Source organism: Gopherus evgoodei, chromosome 9 (genome assembly GCF_007399415.2).
Source record: "Gopherus evgoodei ecotype Sinaloan lineage chromosome 9, rGopEvg1_v1.p, whole genome shotgun sequence".
NCBI classification, from domain to species: Eukaryota; Metazoa; Chordata; order Testudines; family Testudinidae; genus Gopherus; species Gopherus evgoodei.
In genome coordinates, this window is record NC_044330.1 from 2,531,882 (window position 1) to 2,550,310 (window position 18,429).

Sequence of the window (18,429 nt, forward strand, 5' to 3'; positions counted from 1 at the left end):
ATTCAGGTGGTGTATTGGGACCAGGGCACTTCTCTGGGTACGGGGAAAGATGTGTATGTAAATTTGAAAAATGCAGCCCAACATGGAAACCTAAAGACCAAACGGCAAAGATGTTATCCAGAAAGCAAATTTCTTCCCTGCCTGAAGAAGCTAAAGATGTGACAGGGAATGTACGTTCTCCCCACAAAACCCGATGTTATCCCCATGTCATCCCCATACAGAGCCCCATCTTCCAGTTCTTGCACAGGCACTGATTGCAGAAATGGGACCAGTGAGGAGTGCCCTACTGTAATGCAGCGGATGAAGGCCTAACACACTGAAAATCTTCTCCTGGGGACTGGGCTGGGGGTGGGCAAAGTCAAGCTCAGTTATAGTTATACTAAGGATCATTGAGACACATTTTCCATTCACATCCCTCACAACTTTTCAACAGTCACTTCAGTGTGGAGTGAGGGTAAATTTCATTGATAAGGCTTAGGCCTGGCTAGGGAAGATCAAGTTTTAGGTCATACATTTCCTCTCGCTCTAACCACAAAGCCTTATCCATCGCAATGGGAATTTGCAGGCAGAACAAGAGAGAAAACACCTGTTACTCTGCTGTTCAGAGTCTGATTTTTCCTGGCTCAGACTCATGTGACTGAACCATATATACACATTGAGCCAAATTCAACCCTCATGTAACAATCACGTCACTCCACTTAGTTCAGGGGATTAAATAAGGTACATTAGGGACGCCTGGTCCCCTTTGTTTTCACACACTACTCCCTGGTGGTGAAAGTTGAAACGGGCTGCTCAGGGCTCAGACATCCTACATGCAGGAGAGGCTGAGTGCCTACAGACCTTGGTAAATGCAGCTCCTTTACTCACCAAGGGCTTACTTGTCCAATAACATCTGCCAAGAAACGGCCCTTGGCTACACAAACAATGCTCAGATTTATTTTCAGATTTATTAGAATAGAAAGAAGGTGTGTGTTTGGTTTTTGCTGTATTTAATATCCAATTTAGTTTCAGAAGAAAGGGAAACACTAGACAACAGTGCGCGACAATATACAACTGAACGTCAGACTCAGTTCCACAAACACGGAAACAACCGACAATAAAAAAGCTCTGATTCAAGTAGGGACGTGTTCAACGGCAGACAAGACTTTGCAGTAAATACCCTGAGCCAGACGGTGGGTTGCCCTGTGCATGACTGCAGTCAGGGGAGTGGCACAGTGTGAGAGCCAGCACCGTAGTATCTTGTTTTCAGGCGTCAAAGAACAAGGCCAAATCTGTGGGCCAGTTACACCAGCTGCAAGCCAGTGAGAACGCTACTAAATCACTCAAGTACAAAACCAGATTCATTCCAAAAAACCCAGGTGTCACCCACATGGGACTGGCAGGTGAACCGATGCTAACAGAATCTGCAATACACGCAACCTGCTTTCTGTGGCACATTCTCCACACCACTTCAGGAGCGTGGGATCTACCGTCCAACCAGCAGGAGAAAAAGACCAAGAACTGAATTTAAACACGGGCTCAAGCTTGGTTTCTGGCTGAGGCTCTGAGGGGTGAGCAGCTCCAGACCAAGGACTGGTTCTGCAGGATTTAGAGTTATTTTCCCCATCTTGGCTCAGGACAGGTCCAAGCCCCGGGGTTCACTAAAAAAGCAGGAGAGGTAGGGTTCAGTGCTAGCAGTTCCCAGCTATAGCAGCCTGTTTGAGCACAGGCAGTCCAGAAAAAACAGTGGGTGCTGGGCAGGAGAACAGAGTAGCCAGAAAATGCTGCGGTCGCGTTCTTGTTTCTGCCTCCTCGTGGTGGTCTCAGCGTGAACCAGACCGGTCCAGAGGAACGGCACACAGGAATCATTTCACCGGTGGGAAAAAGGTCTATTTCTTAAAGCAAAAGAGTATCATATCCAAGACAAAACACCCATTTAAAAACAAGAAGGGACCCTTCTCTCCCTTTCAAGAGAAGGGACCTGCTCCTGCATCCCATCTCCTGTGACCTGGAGAACAGCTGTGCGTTCCAGCCTCGCAGGCGCAGAGTACGCCCTTGTGCACAGTACCACACCACACAGCACACACCACACATCTAAGCAGTTGCGATCTTCCACTTGTCAAAGCCACTGGTGGTGGGATGGGGAAAAGGCCCCTCAGAATATTTGTAAGTTTCATGAATATTCTTTTTTAAAACACATAAAAACGTTTCTCCAAACAGGTAAAAAAATATAAATTATTCACTGAAAAACCCCAGCAAGCCGAGTCAGTAAAAACACTGTCAGCAGCAACTGTGCATAAAGCTCTTCTGTTGGCTCAGGCCCAGTCACCAGCAAAACAGCACCAGTCAGGATGAAGAATTTGCCAGGGAGTCCCCTGAGGTTAGCAAGAAAATCATCATCTGCAACTGAATACAAGTTGCTATGACAAAAACTGGCATAGTGATCTTGGCAACAGTGACGTCCTTGGCAACAAGTGTCTATTGTAGCTTTTTCCATGGACTGTGCTGGTTCCATTCCAATCTGGAATCCAACCATCACATGCTGTAAGTTTCTCATGGTCCGTGGTTAATACTGCCGCTCCCTGGATCTGTTCTGGAAAAAGCCCAACAATGAGACAGCTCCAGCAGCAGCTGTTACAAACCCAATGGCACTGATTGCTCTGTTGGCCTGCAAAGGAAAAACAAAACAGCCTGACGACAACACGAACGTTGGGTTTTTCACACTTGAACAATCTCTCATGAATACAAGAGGTGCATTCACTAGACAGAACAGAGCAGGCTGAATGCTGATCTCACAGCACTCTGGCTTCCCGCCTGTGGAAATCAGGGACTTTGAAGTAGCTACTCCTGAATTATGCAAGCGTGAGATCAGAATCAGGCCCAAAACTGGCTTCATGCCCAGCAGGTCGCACACCTTTGAGCAGAGCAATGTCTGCTCTGTACTCAGTCCACATACAGTACATGGGGGTCAAACGCTGCTCTCAGTTATGCCACTGTGAATCTGGAGTGAATTCCACTGACTTCATGGTTGTCAGAATCTGGTCCACAGCCTCTAGTCCTGGGCCTGATCCAAAGCCCACTGAAGTCAGTGGGGGCCGTGGGCAGCCAGCATATCGCTTGCCCTTGTGGCCAGAGGCAGGACGGGTTTAAGAAGCACATTTTCAGCTGAGAGCGCAGGGGTTTCTCTGCACAGCTCGACATCAGGTCCCGGGGTCTAAACCTCCCGCAACAAAACACACCCAGGATTCATCACAACCGTTTTAAATTACTGGGACTTCCATATACCAGGTTTGTTCTTGTTAACAAAACTCACCCAAGTCCACGCGGGTACGTCTGCACCAGGGAGAATGGACCAGATTCTGCATGAGCTCCACGCTGAGAAAACCTCTCCCCCTTTGGGAACTTGTGGAAGCCACGCCCCAACCCCAACCCCCCAATATGCTGCTGGACCAGGACATGCTGGGATTGGAGCTGGGGAGCAGCTGCTCCACCCAGGATAATGCAGCTTTGAGCAGAGTAGAGCCTCACTCGCTGTGGCTTCTACCCCCACTGAAATGGGCAATATGCAAACGGGGGTTCAGCCAGACAAAATGGGACTCCTTAACAAGCTGTGCTGCCAAGGGAGTCCTGCAATCAAGGCAGAGGAGCAGGCCAAAGCCAGCTCTGCACTGGTGCTTTGCTGTCCCCAGGGAGTTTGCAGCGTGTGCGGCATCCTACCCCACCAGCCCTTCCCCTCAGAGGGAGAACCTTGCTGCAAACTGTGTGAGAAACGCCTCACGTGGTGGCCTCTTTGCACAGAGCTTGCTGCAGGGCTGGTCAAGCTGCTGCAATGTGGACATGCTGCAGATCCTGCAGGATACCTGAGAGGAGAGGGGAGTAGAGCGCCCCGTGCAGTCTGACACCAGCCTGCCCAGCCCATACGCAACACAGCTGCATGCCTACAGCACCCCTACCTGCTCAGAGACCCCCTCCCCGTAGCGCAGCAGTGTCACAAAGTGCTCGCAGTTGTTGCCGAGGAGGTCGTAGGACACCTCCTGGCCGATGAGGAACTCCGAGCGCCGGATGATCTCCTCCACGGGCAGTGGTGCGTAGACGTCATCGTACTTGTTGTTGATTCTGTACGTGTCGCTCCCCACCACGTCCTTCAGGAGCTGCATCTTCACCAGGGCCTTCCTGCTGAACACAGACTTGGCACTTGCCAGTGACGACGCGGCACCTTCCTCTGGGAAAGGCAGAGACAAGGCTGTGTCGGCCAGAGCACGGGATGGCCACAGCACCAGCCGTCCCACTGGCCACACTCAGCTCACAGCACCACCGGTAGTTCCACTGGGTCAAGGGGGGGAACCCAGAGCCCACCCTTGGGGTGGCTGCCTTGCGGGGGAGACGATTGAGACCAGAATCTGACCCCTCACATCCAGCTGGTACTCAGTCCTTCTCCGAGCTGAGCGACAATGACAGAAAGGGGGTGCCCCTAGGCGGAAGGAGTGGGGGAAGGGGCCGTCCTCCCCTCGGTCCCCATGCACTGTGGAGGACAGTCCTAGTCTTCCTCTCACCTGAGCACAAGGACTGCATGAGCCACCCCAGAGAAAGGGACAGAAGCAGGGCTTGATTTGTGCCAGGGCTGAGCCCCGGCACCTCTGGCTCGGCAGTTCAGAACTCCGGCGCATCAGTTATGAATAAGGCTACGATTTAGTCATGGGAATTTTTAGTAAAAGTCATGGACAGGTCATGGGCAATAAACAAAACTTCACAGCCCGTACACTTCAGGTACAACAATGGAAAAACCAGACAGGGCAGATGACCCATCAGCGAGGACAATGGACTGTGAAAAGCTTGGCCTTCCTGTGGACGCTCCACACTGCCACTGACTCATGGATGCTGTGATCCTACAGAGTCAAGCGGTTTTGTCACCTGATCCTAAACACTACCTGGGACTTCTTGTAACTTTTCACTGGAAGGGGGAGGAGGGTCAAGTTTGGGAAACAAAGGATTCCTGCCTTATGTAAATCCTACTTAAGGGTGGAGGAGAAGGCAAACAGGACCTCTCCTCTCCATGGCCTGATTGCCCAAGAAGAAAGACTGCTAAAGCTATCTGAAGGGAAGGCTGGGGGAGAGTCCAGACTGACACAGGGTCCAGTCTGAAAAGAAACAGAACTGGAACTCTGAACCACAGAAAATTTACAACCTGCCTAAAATAACATTTAGGGTGAGAATTTACAATGTGTAACCTGTTTCTTAAGTATATTGAGCTTGGCTTGTGAATTTCGCTTTATCTGGTCAGTAATCTGCTTTGTTCTGTTATCTCTTATATTCACTTAAAATTCACCTTTCGCAGCTAATAAACTTATTTCTTGTTTATAATATAACCCCGTTTATGTAATTTCTAACTGGGCAGGGGAGAGAAGTTGTGCATATCTCCCTCCACGTTGAGGGAGGGGGCGAATTTCATAAAACCTTTAGGTTTGTCCCTCTTAAAGGGAGTGGGCACCAGAGTGCTGGGGCGAGCCCCGAAGGCTGAATCTTCCCAGAGCGGGTCTCTGTCTCTGTGCAGCTGGGCATGGCTCTGCCTGTGTGCGTGGCTGGAAGAGGCTGGGGAGCCTGGCCCAGCCAGGCCAGGTAAAGGGGACCCAGGCTGGCAGAATAGCCTGACTCAGTGGTATCCCAGCACATCCGGTGACACCCCGAAGGGCTCAAACCTGTCACATGTCGACAGACACTGAAAAAACAATCTCACATTTTTGATCTCACTACAATGGCTGAGAGCATCGTCTTTGCCAGCAGTGCAATGAATTCATCACAAATAGTCTTTGATAGCTATGATGTACAGCCTTCCTCATGATTTGTGTGTTCACTGATGTGCTGAGCTCAAGAAAGGGTCAAACTTAGCGATTAGCTCTAGAACACCAAGATAATTGCCATTGTGTTTCAATCTAACAGCCTCATCTGAGCCACAGAATGGCAGACCACGCTCAGCAAGAACAACTATGATTTCAACTATGTGTCTGAGAACGTTCTTCCAAAATCTGGTTTTCCAGTTGGTTATCAATTCTGCCACTAACTTTGTTTGGGGCTAGTAGCTGCTAACGGATAATGTATGCTGCTCACTCACTGCATGATTAGTAACGGATGCTTCCAATCACTGAGGCCTTCGCAGAACATTCCCCACTTTTGGGTATCAGAAAACAGGTGGCAATAAAAACAGTTCACTTTCTTCTTAGAAGGCGAATAGATGAGCCATTCTCACTTGCCAATCCATTTGTTAGTCTTCACATATTCAGACGCTGATTTGGTCAGATAACGATTCTGATTGGTTTACTCTGGCTTTGTCAATGAAAAGTCAGCAGCTAGATCCTGGCATTTCTGTGAGCTCTTCTCAGTCCAATGTGCCATGAACTCTTGAGAAGTCATGTCCCACTCGCCTGGCTCGCTGGAGAAGGATATGTTTGTATTACTATCACTGGGAAAGTCTGCAGAGGAGTGGGGCGAGAGTGAAGCTAGAGAAGTCACAGGAGGCTGCACCTTTTCATCAGGCACAGGTGCAGCAGATCCACTTTGGCAGGTATTCGCCTGGACTTCCTCACCACCACACTTAGCAGGAGGAAGAAACGTTAGGAGAGGAGTTCCTTCCAGCACTGCATCTTGTCTTTGCTGTCCTTCTTCGGCCTCCTTCAATTTCTGCCATCCTCCTTTCCTCGACATGGTTTCTATCACCAGTGTAGGCCTGCTGTGTACAAAGTTCAATATGGCTTGGGCCACAAACACTTACTTAGCCCGCAAAGACAAAATCACAACCACCAGCCATGGAATTCACAATCTTCATGGATTAATTTGTACAAAGCAAAGAGACAAAACATTCCCGATGGCCCCGCGGCCGTCGCTCAGCTGTAACTTCAGTATGGAATGGAGGGCCTACAGTAGGGCCTAAGGCTACGGCATTATTAGCCTATGGGTTAATCTGGCCCTGCTTGGGAGGGGCAGGTGGCCTGGGCCCCGCTGCTGCTGCTGTGGCCACCCTAGCAGCGGGAGGTGCAGCTGGCTCCGGGGCCACACTGGCTGCTGCAGAAGTCATGGAGGTCCCGGAAAGTCACGGAATCTGTGACCTCCGTGAAAGACTCACAGCCTTAGTTCTGAATAAAAAAATGGCTTGAGCCCCGGTATATCTTTCATTACAAATTAAGCACTGGACACGTGGTCCCTTAGCACCAGCCAGCGGCACTGGAGAGACCCTCTCAAGGGGTATTGGGACCCCTGCCATGCCCCTGCTGCTGAGAGCCTCCTGAGGCACAGTGCCTCCCACAGGGCGGTTCTGCTGTACCCCTACCATGGGACAGCCCCCATAGGGCAGTGAATCCCAGTTCAGCCACTCCCATCACCCACACCTCACTGACCCAGTCCCATTCACAGCCTGGGGCATGGCCATTCACCCAGCATCTCAGGGCCCCACTGTGAATGTCACTGGAGTCCCCACTCCCAAGGAAGCGCTGATGTTTTAAAGAGGTGATGTTAAGTGATGTGCCTGAGGTCACCCAGCAGCCAGTAGCAGAGCTAGGAACATCCACTACACCAGCCACTGGCCCCCACTTCCTGCCCTGAGTCCCATCTGTATCTCAGTCCTGTATGAGACACCCAATGCTGCCCGCTATTCCCAATTCCTAGCCCTCTCCGAGGCATGGAGCAGCCCAGGACTGCCAGGGCGCACACACCCTGCTGCCTTTTATCTGAGAGCCACGGCGTTCACCCCGCATGTGCGCAGCTGCTCTGGCTGGGCGGGAAACGGCTCCTCCCCCCAATGAATCAACATGGGGCAGCTCTTACCGAGAGGCGCCACATTGACGATGTACCCATCCCCCAGATACAGAGCCCAGTGCTGATAAGCCGGCCGGAAAATCTCGATCAGGTCCCCGGGCTGAGGGCTGCCCGGATACACCAGGCTGAAGCTGTCATTAGCCGCCATCTGCAATGGACAGACAGAGATGCCAACTCTGAACATGTCCCTCCCTGTTCTGCTCAACATGCACAATGCAGGAGGGATCTGGAGTGTGGACAGGGAGCCACTTAGGCAGGTACCAGGAAAAGACCAGGAGACAGTGGAGGAACGGAACGTTTAGACTGAGAGTTAGTATAAATTCCTGACAAGGTGCAACATACTTACAAAGCACGCGACTTTGTTCCCGCCGGTGGCTGGAGGGAAACAGCCTGCACTGCTACCAGCTCATACAGCTGTTCCTTTAGCTCGGTGCTTTGGTCTGGGACGCAAACCCTGCTAGGGGCTGTTGCTAAGGCAATCTCTTCCCTCACCACCTGGGACAATTTGAATTGGACAAGGCACTATTCACCTGCTGGGGGAAGAAGTCACTGCAGCAGGGGATGGGCTAGAGGAGATGCCATCCAGGGCCTTTTCCATCTCAAGCATCTATACTCCTGGGGAAATTCTGCACCAAAAAATTAAAAATTCTGCACCAAAAAAAAAAAATTCTGCACCAAAAAATTATAAATTCTGCGCATATTTTAAAATTCTGCAAAATTCTGCATATTTTATTTGTCAAAATAATGCAATATAATCATGCCAGTTTCAATTATTTTGGTAATTTATTTAAACTACAATACAATGGATAGAGAATTGCAGTGGGGCGCATTGGAGGAAATCCCCAAACTTCCTTTGTCTAATAGTAATGTTGCTAGGTTTGACCCTTTATTTCTAGTTATTCAGCAACAAATGCATGCAGCCATATGCTCAGTGTTACTTCACAGGCAACTGAAGAGCAAGTGAGGGCTGGGGAATCCAACTCACAGTTTATACTGGCTACTGACCATCTCCGGAAAGGTCAGCACTGAACAGGTCATGGAGCACATTCTGATAGGAATTTTTTTCAGTCTAAAAATTTAGACCAGTTCTAATCACATAAGCACCACTCTGGCAGTGTAAAGGAGCCTTAAAACTTTCACACCTGTTTTATACTCCTGGGGGATTCACAGAGACAATGGGAACAATTCACTAAGCAGGCAGGCTGCTACATTCTGCTCTGCCCCACGCCTACCTCCTCAGAAACACCCCAAAGCCCTCGTTATCCATGCTGAGTGTGTCACAATAGCGAGCAAGAGGGCCAGAGCATCTCTCTTTCTCACTCACGACTGCACAGCCCCCCACCCCCATCCCATCCCAGCAGTGATTTATGTCTCTACCAGCTGTTCCGGCACCCAAACCAACCTGCCTACACAGCCGGGGAGAGGTGCGTGACCACTCCTGCGGGCTTCCCTTTGCTTCCCTATCAGAAGTCATTTTTCTGTGGGGAAGCAAAGAAATCTGTGGGGGATATAAATTCTGCACATGTGCAGTGATGCAGAATTCCCCCAAGAGTAGCTGCAGGCCAGATTCTCCCTCCTCTCACATGGGAAACTCTGTGAGGTCACAGGCACCTTCTAATGGCCCCCATCTACTGGGCTAGAGAGTTATTTCTTCCTCCTGCCTTGGCACAGGGAATATTTAATTTATCCACAGTGGAATAGCTTCGTCAGGAGGTACTGAGAGAGCTTGCCCCACCATAGCTATAGCCAGGCATTTAGGGCACCCAGTTGGGGTGTAGCCCAGACTTGAACCTGTGTCTCCCCCATCCTAGGCAAATGCCCTGAACAATGAGCTATTGGCTGCTCTAGGGTCACGCTCACTTCCACCCTGGATCCGAGGAAAGTGTCCTTGAAACCAATACATAGCCGTGAAAAGTTTCAGTTTTGACAAATCCACATTTCCCCACAAAAGAAAGTTGTGCTGAAAAACTGCAAACCTGCTCAAGTCCTTCCATAAGAATGTCTGGTTTTATTTAAAAAGAAAAGTATGTTTTAGCCCTCAGGACTGCAGAGAAAAGCCGGAAAATGTGACCCTTAAACACTCCAAACTCAGAAGGCAAATAAAAAGACTTCAAAATTATTTTACTTTTAACCTATCATGATTCTTAAGCCAATTTCAAGATTGTGGGGGACCAGGCACATCGGGTTAGTATTTGGGGTTGGTGAGATTGCGAGCAGGACGAAGAGAATAACAACACCTACCGCCTATCTAGCACTGTTCATCTGTGGATCTCAAAGCACTTTACAAAGCAGGTCAATGTTATTATCCCTATTTCACAGATGGAGAAACTCAGACACAGAGAGGTGAGGATTTCCACTGAAGCCCAGTGGATCTGGGGTTGGGAAGAAATCAGTTACAATGGACTAAATGGAGCGAAGTAAGCAGTGCGAGCAGCGGTAGGAGAATGCCTCTCAAACTGAAATGTACGCTCTACAGGACGGTAATTATGCCTGTACTCATGCCTGGCTCCGAATGCTGGGCATTGGGGAAGAACCAGGGGCAGATCTTGGAGAGAGCGGAAATGCAAGTGTTGGGATGGATGCCTGGAGCTACACGGATGGACCATGTTCAGAACGAACAAATCAGGGGAAGTGGGAAGATGGCACCAACTACAGAACGGCTGAGGAAATCCAGGCTTAGGTGGCCTTGGGCATGTGCAAAAGATGGTGTTACATTTAGGAATGGAGGGTCAGAGAATTAGGTGGACGGATGTGATGGGCCAGGATCTGATCAGCTGCGGCGTTCCCGAGGAATTGCTCCATGGCAGACTGGAATGGAGGCGCAAAAGGACTCGAAGAGGCAAGCCAGGGCAGGTGGGACTAAGGCTAGAAGAGGAGGAATCCAAACCCAGAACAAGCCCGAGTAATAACAGGGCTCCACATACATCCAAATGGCGATGCCAGTTTGAGCTGATTTGCTCGCTGGAACAAGAAGATCAAATTCTCCAGGTTCAGCTTTGCAAATGTTTCTGCAGAACAATTATTCAAACCCAATTTGTGGGGATTTTCCTTCGGTTTTGACACAAATCATTTCAGAACCCCTGAGCCCCTGGCTGCGTTGGGAAGCAGGCCTCCTGGGGGAGAGAAGCTCTGGCAATCACAGGAGCAATAAGGATGGTCTGGCTAGTCAGCCCAATTTCCCAGTCCCTAATACTTAGCCAGGACTGTTCACCACCTTGTTTAGCAGCCTGCAGAATAATTCACTGCCCCCTGAGCCTTCTGCATAATCCTCTCTGGGCTTCCCAGGTATGATGGTGACGGTCACCAGGATAAAACCGTAATGCAGGCACAGAGGGCACATATAGCACGTTTGGTCTGTACTCTTCACCCCCTCCTGCCTGCCCTGGCTCACAAGTGCTGCTCTTCTCTTTCCCTGCAGCATTTGTCCACAGTGCTCAGCACGCACAGGGCTCAGTGCCCACGCCATGCACCATGCCATGCAGCACCCACAGTGCTCAGCACGCACAGGGCTCAGTGCCCACGCCATGCACCACTGCCATGCAGCACCCACAGTGCTCAGCACGCACAGGGCTCAGTGCCCACGCCATGCACCACTGCCATGCAGCACCCACAGTGCTCAGCACGCACAGGGCTCAGTGCCCACGCCATGCACCACGCCATGCAGCACCCACAGTGCTCAGCACGCACAGGGCTCAGTGCCCACGCCATGCAGCACCCACAGTGCTCAGCACGCACAGGGCTCAGTGCCCACGCCATGCACCACGCCATGCAGCACCCACAGTGCTCAGCACGCACAGGGCTCAGTGCCCACGCCATGCACCACGCCATGCAGCACCCACAGTGCTCAGCACGCACAGGGCTCAGTGCCCACGCCATGCACCACTGCCATGCAGCACCCACAGAGCTCAGCCCCCTGAACACCCTGTCCTCCCTTAGCCCCTGGACAGCTAGAGAATCACAGCAGCAACTAGGACACCAACTGTCAAAGCAAGATCCCCCCTGCTCCCCAAGGCAAAGCACTGGCATGGGGCTGACTTTACTCAGGGACAGCAGGGGAGGACATCCACAAACACATCCCGGGGGGGGAACGACTTACCTGGGGGAGGCGCTGCTAGAACGGTGCCAACAGCAGCTTGTGGGGTAACGTGAGGGGCTCCTGGGCCTGCCCCTGACACGTGTGATTCCAGAGAGCTCCAGAGTCAGCCCGGCCTGGCCCAGCCAGCTCGTTGGTAGTGACACACACACACACACACACACACAGATCTGACACACACACACATCTGACACACACGGGTCAAAGCCAGGGTGACCAGATGTCCTGATTTTATAGGGACAGTCCCGATTTTTGGGTCTTTTTCTTATATAGGTTCCTATTACCCCCCACCCCCATCCTGATTTTTCACACTTGCTGTCTGGTCACACACTGGGGAAACACACACCCCCTCACGTGAAAATCACACAGCCCCAGGGACTAAGATCACAGAGACACATGGAATCCACCCACATGCGGGGGCTGAAAGGACACAGACACTGAAAAGCACCCAGCCACAGTGTGACTTCACCCCTCCCTCCCTCCGCACAGCCCGTGATCACAGACACACACAGATACCGAACGCGCACACACAAGATCACACACATACACACGCTGAGCTCAGAGACGCACATGCACACACTACAATCTGACACACACACACACACACACACTCTGCAATACAACCTGGTTGTTGCCGGCGGCAGCTGCCACGTGTCCCGGGGGGGCGGGGCCGGGAGCAGGGTAGAGCGGGGGGGGCTCGGCCCCGGGCGGGGGGGCGGTAGCAGCGGGGGGGGGTCCGGACTCGGTCCCGGGGGTCCAGGCGGGAGCTGACCCCGCCCAGGGGCTGGAGCCAGGGGGTCGCTCCAGCGGGTCTGGAAGCGCCGGGCTGGGGGTGATGCGGCACCTGATAGAGCCCGGCTGCGCCCCCCCCCCGGGCTCGGATCGCGGGGCCGAAGTAACCTTTTGTGCCCCCCCGGGGGGCAATGGGGCATGGGGGGGGTCAGTCCCCGGAGGGGGCCCCCTGGGGGCAATGGGACATGGGGGGGTCAGTCCCCGGAGGGAGGAGGCCCCCTGGGGGCAATGGGGCATGGGGGGGTCAGTCCCTGGAGCGAGGGGGCCCCCTGGGGGCAATGAGGCATGGGGGGGTTGGTCCCTGGAGCGAGGAGGCCCCCTGGGGGCAATGGGGCATGGGGGGGTCAGGCCCCGGAGGGAGGAGGCCCCCTGGGGGCAATGGGGCATGGGGGGGTCAGTCCCCGGAGGGAGGAAGCCCCCTGGGGGCAATGGGGCATGGGGGGGGGTCAGTCCCTGGAGCGAGGGGGCCCCCTGGGGGCAATGGGGCATGGGGGGGTTGGTCCCTGGAGCGAGGAGGCCCCCTGGGGGCAATGAGGCATGGGGGGGTCAGTCCCTGGAGCGAGGGGGCCCCCTGGGGGCAATGGGGCATGGGGGGGTCAGGCCCCCAGCGAGAGGCCAGCGAGGGGCAATGGAGCAGGGCAGGGCCGGGTTACAGACCGGCAGGTGCCAGAAGTACAGTGACCCACCGGGTGCTGTGCTGCCAGCGTGTCCCTCCCCCGCAGGGGCAGGCCCAGGCCACCCCGCACACGGGGGGGGGGCAGTGGGGGCAGGGCTTGGGACAGAGCTGAGGTCAAGCACCTGTGGCTAAATCAGAAATTCAGCACCTCTGCAACACCCCCCCAACTCCCTTATGCCGGAGTCCCCCAACCCCCCCCCCCACACACACAGAGCACCCTGCACAGCCCTGCAGGCCAACAGGAGGACGTGGGGGGGAGCCAAGTGGAGCAGGCTGGGGCCCCTTCTGAGCATGGGCCTGGCTCCATAGCACCCTGGCACCATTGTAAACCCAGCACTGCTCGCAGGGTGGGCGGCGGGGCCCACCCAAGCCTCCTGCCCCGGCTCTGGGTGACTGTGAGGAAGCCATGGGGCGGGGGCCTGTGCATAGGGCATAAGCACCCCCCAGGCAGGCAGAGATCCGGGCTCAGCTCCTTGCAGGGGCCGGTCAAGCAGGAGTTCGGCCTGGACCCAGCGCTGCAAGGGAGCTGGGGCTGGGGGGTTGGGTTTTAGCTTTTGTTATATCCTTGGGGGCAGACAGTTTGGGAAGAAATCACTTGAGGCCAGACAGCAGACAGCCAACAAAACTACCATTTATTTACGCACACAGAGCTCACCTAACCCGCCGAAGCTGGCTGGGCTATCCCCTAATAATCTAACTCAGTTGCCATAGGAACAAAAACCATGACAACCAAATACACAACATATTCCTCCCTTCCAATAAGAACATCCCCTAAATAAAACACACACTAGGTTAGAGAAGGAGGGTAGACTGCCTCCATTCCCGGCTAAACCCTGGGGATTATTTTGCCCCATAACCGTGGCTTCGCCTTAGCTAAAGATCCAGCCAATGAGGAGGCCTTCTGTCTCTAGGTGGATTACGGCAAACTTCTGGAATTGTTGCACCTGAAAGTACCATGGGCTCAGGGTCCACAGCACGAACAGGTGAGGAGGTGGTATCTGCTCGTGCTGGGCAAAGGGGTATCTCAGCCGCCGGCAGTAATGGAGGAGAACAGTCAGGAACAGGTGATTCGTGATTCGGTGTCTCACCAGAAGCGGTGAAGTCAGACCACTCAACAGCAGATGTGTCCTGAGGACTGGCATGACCTGGCAACAGCTGATCTACATGTTGCCACCCGGTAAGATTCTCTGCAGTCCGGACTGTGTAGGAAACAGGTCCTGTTTGAGTGATGATTGTGGCAGGAACCCATTAGCTCTGGAAGTATAATTCCGAGCCAAAACTGGCTGTCCCAAGCTAAAGGTTCAGTCTTTTGCTCTGGATGCCCATCTGATGACTTGATATTGCTGCTGATGTTGCACAATTTGTTGGGGTTCAGAAGGTTTCAGCAGATCAAAGCAAGTGCGCAGCTGTCGTCCCATCATTAGAAAGGCCGGGGATGCCTGGGTCATAGCATGAGGTGTGTTTCTGTAGGAAAGTAAGAAGGTATCCAGATGCTTTTGAATGGAGTATTGTCCCCTTGCTGATTTCAAAGCGTGTTTCATTGTCTGCACAAATCTTTCAGCTAATCCATTGGTGGATGGATGATATGGTGCTGACGTGATGTGATGTATCCCATTTGCCTTCATAAAATTTTGAAACTCCTGAGAGATGAACTGCAGTCCGTTGTTGCTCACAAGTTGTTCTGGGAGACCAAAACGACTAAAGAGTCCCCGTAGTTTTTGGATAGTACTCTCTGCAGTAGTGGACTGCATTATAGAGACTTCTGGCCATTTAGAATGGGCATCTACTGCCACCAAGAACATGCTTCCTTCAAGGGGGCCAGCGAAGTCAATGTGAATACATTGCCACGGGTTTTCAGGCCAGTCCCAGGGGTGTAGGGGTGCCCACTGGGGTGCATTCCTCACACCCTGACATGACATACAAGCTTTTGCCTTCTCTTCAATAGCACTGTCCAATCCAGGCCACCAAAAATAGTTTCGTGCAATTTCCTTCATGCGCACTATTCCACAGTGACCGGAATGTAGCTGTTCTAACATCTGGGATCTCAGTGGTGGTGGAATAATGACACTTCTCCCCCACAACAAACAACCAGATTGGACCGATAACTCCGTCCTCCTGGACATGTAGGTAACAAGGTCGGGTGAGATTGGAGAGGTTTGTCGAGATTTTCCATGCATCTCCAGGTCCATAACTTGGGACAATACTGGGCCAACGCGAGTTGCCTTCTTTATCTGAGTAGCAGTGATGGGTGTATTCTCTACCTGTTCAAAGTAGATGATTTCCTTTTGGGCACTATCTTGATGTTTGACCGGCAAAGGCAACCTTGAGAGGCCATCTGCATTGCCATGCAGAGTGGATTTCCGATATTTGATTTCATATGTGTGTGCTGAAAGTAACAATGCCCAGCGTTGCAAACGACTAGCAGCTAATGGGGGAATGCCTGTGTAGGGTCCAAAAATTGACATCAGAGGTCGATGGTCTGTGAGAAGAGTTAACTTTCACCCAAACAGGTACTGATGAAACTTCCGAATTCCAAAAACAATTCCTAATGCCTCCCATTCGATTTGTGCGTAGTTAGTTTCTGCTTTGCTTAGAGTGCGTGAAGCAAAAGCAATAGGTCTGTCTTCTCCCGAAGGCATAATGTGTGACACGAGTGCTCCCACTCCATAAGGGGAGGCATCGCAGGCCAATTGTAGGGGTAAGGATGGATCAAAGTGCGTTAGAACTTCAGAATTTAGCAATGCATCCTTAGCTTTGTTAAATGCAACATCACAGGCTTCAGTCCACTTCCAGGCCTTGTTCTGCCCCAGGAGCTCATGAAGTGGTTTTAGCAGTGTGGCTAACTGTGAGATGAACTTTCCATAATAGTTCAGTAGTCCTAGAAACAAGCGCAGATGGCTTACATTTTGAGGTGGGGGAGCCTCCACAATAGCTTTAACTTTTGCAGGGGCCTTATGAAGACCTGCAGAATCAATGATGTGTCCCAAATATTCAACAGAGGGCTTGAAGAATTCACACTTGTCTTTGCAAACTCGTAGGCCATACTCTTCCAGTCTTTGTAGGGTAGCCTCTAAATTCTTTAAGTGATCCTCTTCATGCCTTCCAGTGACCAGGATATCATCCAGATAGCACTGAACTCCTGACAAGCCACACAAGATCTGGTCCATAGCCCTCTGGAACAGGGCGGGACCAAACGTTATTCCGAAGGGTAGGTGACAGTATCGATAAAGCCCCTTAAGAGTCACAATAGTCAACAGCTCTTGGGACTTTTCATCGACGTGCATCTGTAAATATGCCTGACTCAGATCAATCTTACTGAACTTTTGTCCCCCAGCCAGGCCTGCGAAGAGGTCATCGATGCGGGGAAGCGGGTATTGCTCTGCACAGAACACTGGGTGACAGTGACTTTAAAATCACCGCGAATCCGGAGAAAGCCATCTTTCTTCACTATTGGAATGATAGGAGTGGCCCATGAGCTTTGGGTAACTGGTATTAGGACTCCATTGGTGACCAGGCGCTCCAGGTCTGCTTCAACTTTTGGCCTGATGGCATATGGCACAGTGTCATAGTATAATTCCCCAATCTGAACCTTGGAGTCCAAAAGATGGGGTACCAGCATGAATTCCTCTAAGCTTAATTACCAGCTTAGATCTGATAAGCTGCCACCACCCAAAAATATAGTGTTTTGGGGCACTCTGGTCCCCCCAAAAACCTTCCCTGGGGACCCCAAGACCCAAATTCCTTGAGTCTCACAACAAAGGGGAATAAACCATTTCCCATCCTTTCTTCCTCCCAGATCTTTCCTGCCCTGGGTACACTAGGAGATCACCGTGATTCAAACTCCTTGAATCACAACATAGAGAAATCAGGTTTTTTCTCCCCCTCCCAGGCTTTCCCTCCCTGGGCTATCCTGAAGAGATAGACAGATTCAAGCTCCGTGAATCTAAACAAAGGGATTCCACCTTTTCCCCTCCCTTCTTTCTCCCTGTTTCCCACCAATTCCCTGGTAAGTACAGACTCAATTCCCTTGAGCCTCAACAAGGGGAAAAAATCAAACAGGTCTTAAAAACAAAACTTTTAATAAAAAAAGAAAGAAAAAAAGGAAAAGTTGTCTCTGTAATTTAGATGGTAAAAGTTACAGGGTCTTTCAACTTATAGATACTAGAGAGAAGCCTCCCCCCAGCAAAAATACAATTTAAAATACTTCCAGCAAAATACACATTTGCAAATACAGAAAACAATCAAAAGACTATAACCACCTTTTCTACTTAATACTCACTATTTTGAATATATAAGAGATTGTAGCAAGGAGATTGGCAAGAAACCTGGTTGCACCTCTAGTCCCTTTCAGGACCCAGAGAGAACAAAGCAAAACCCAAAAAACACAAACAAAGGCTTCCCTCCACCGAGATTTGAAAGTACCTTGTTTCCTGATTGGTCCTCTGGTCAGGTGTCTCAGGTTCCCTGTTTGTTAACCCTTTACAGGTAAAAGAGACATTAACCCTTAACTATCTGTTTATGACACCGAGTTCGAACTTTCAGATATTTTGGTGGACTATCAGGTTTAATGTTCAATATCACAGTGATTCCCTTCATACTTCCCAAATCATCTCCAAAAACAGCAGCATGTTTCCTTAGTATAGAGGTTAGACTGGTTTCTTCTTTAGTCATCTGGTGCACTTCTGCCCAGTTCAGCTGAATCTTCCCAAGCCAAGACCTACCCATTAAGGCTGGGTAGTTACCTCTCACCACAAACAGCGGCAATTTAGCAGCCTGTCCATTGAGATCCACCTTAACATCAATAGTGCCCAGCATGGGCACAGCTTCTCCCGTATACGTCTTCAGAACAGTTTTTGTTGCCTTAAGCGGAAGATACTGTGGCTTTTCTTTATACACAGTCTCAGAGACCAGCAAGACGGCAGCACCGGTGTCCAGTTCCATGTGTATAGGTTTGCCATCCAACAACGGGGTTACCCAGTATTCATGTGAGCCCACCGCCAAAGACAAAACATGCAGTGGCACTTCCTCTTGCGATGAGGTGTCACCTTGATCATCCTGGTCTGCTCTAGGGTATGCAGGGTTC

At 51.4% G+C, this 18,429-nt stretch overlaps 1 protein-coding gene across 3 annotated transcripts; it reads right to left on the reverse strand.

The window, feature by feature from the left end:
* Positions 1-933: 933 nt before the first annotated feature.
* PLAAT1 (phospholipase A and acyltransferase 1) lies at positions 934-12,411 on the reverse strand. 3 transcript variants are annotated; one of them, XM_030576559.1, is made up of 4 exons: positions 12,233-12,411; positions 7,795-7,933; positions 3,933-4,201; positions 934-2,647 (listed from the first exon to the last, which is right to left on the reverse strand). In XM_030576559.1, the coding sequence occupies exons 2-4, from the start codon at positions 7,931-7,933 to the stop codon at positions 2,546-2,548; spliced, it is 510 nt and encodes a 169-aa protein (XP_030432419.1). In that variant the 5' UTR covers positions 12,233-12,411; the 3' UTR covers positions 934-2,545. The 3 variants fall into 3 exon arrangements, with proteins under 3 accessions (XP_030432419.1, XP_030432420.1, XP_030432418.1); XM_030576560.1 differs by lacking the exon at positions 12,233-12,411 and adding an exon at positions 11,882-12,094 and having other exon boundaries at positions 934-2,572; XM_030576558.1 differs by lacking the exon at positions 12,233-12,411 and adding an exon at positions 11,882-12,094.
* Positions 12,412-18,429: the final 6,018 nt, after the last annotated feature.

Excerpts from the sequence above, each read along its gene's own strand:
- PLAAT1 (XM_030576559.1), bottom strand. The coding sequence starts at position 7,933 with ATGGCGGCTAATGACAGCTTCAGCCTGGTGTATCCGGGCAGCCCTCAG. Across the intron at positions 4,202-7,794 it reads CGTCAATGTGGCGCCTCTCG|AGGAAGGTGCCGCGTCGTCA; the intron begins GTAAGAGCTGCC and ends TGCCTTTCCCAG. Across the intron at positions 2,648-3,932 it reads GGGAGGGGGTCTCTGAGCAG|GCCAACAGAGCAATCAGTGC; the intron begins GTAGGGGTGCTG and ends TTTCCTTTGCAG.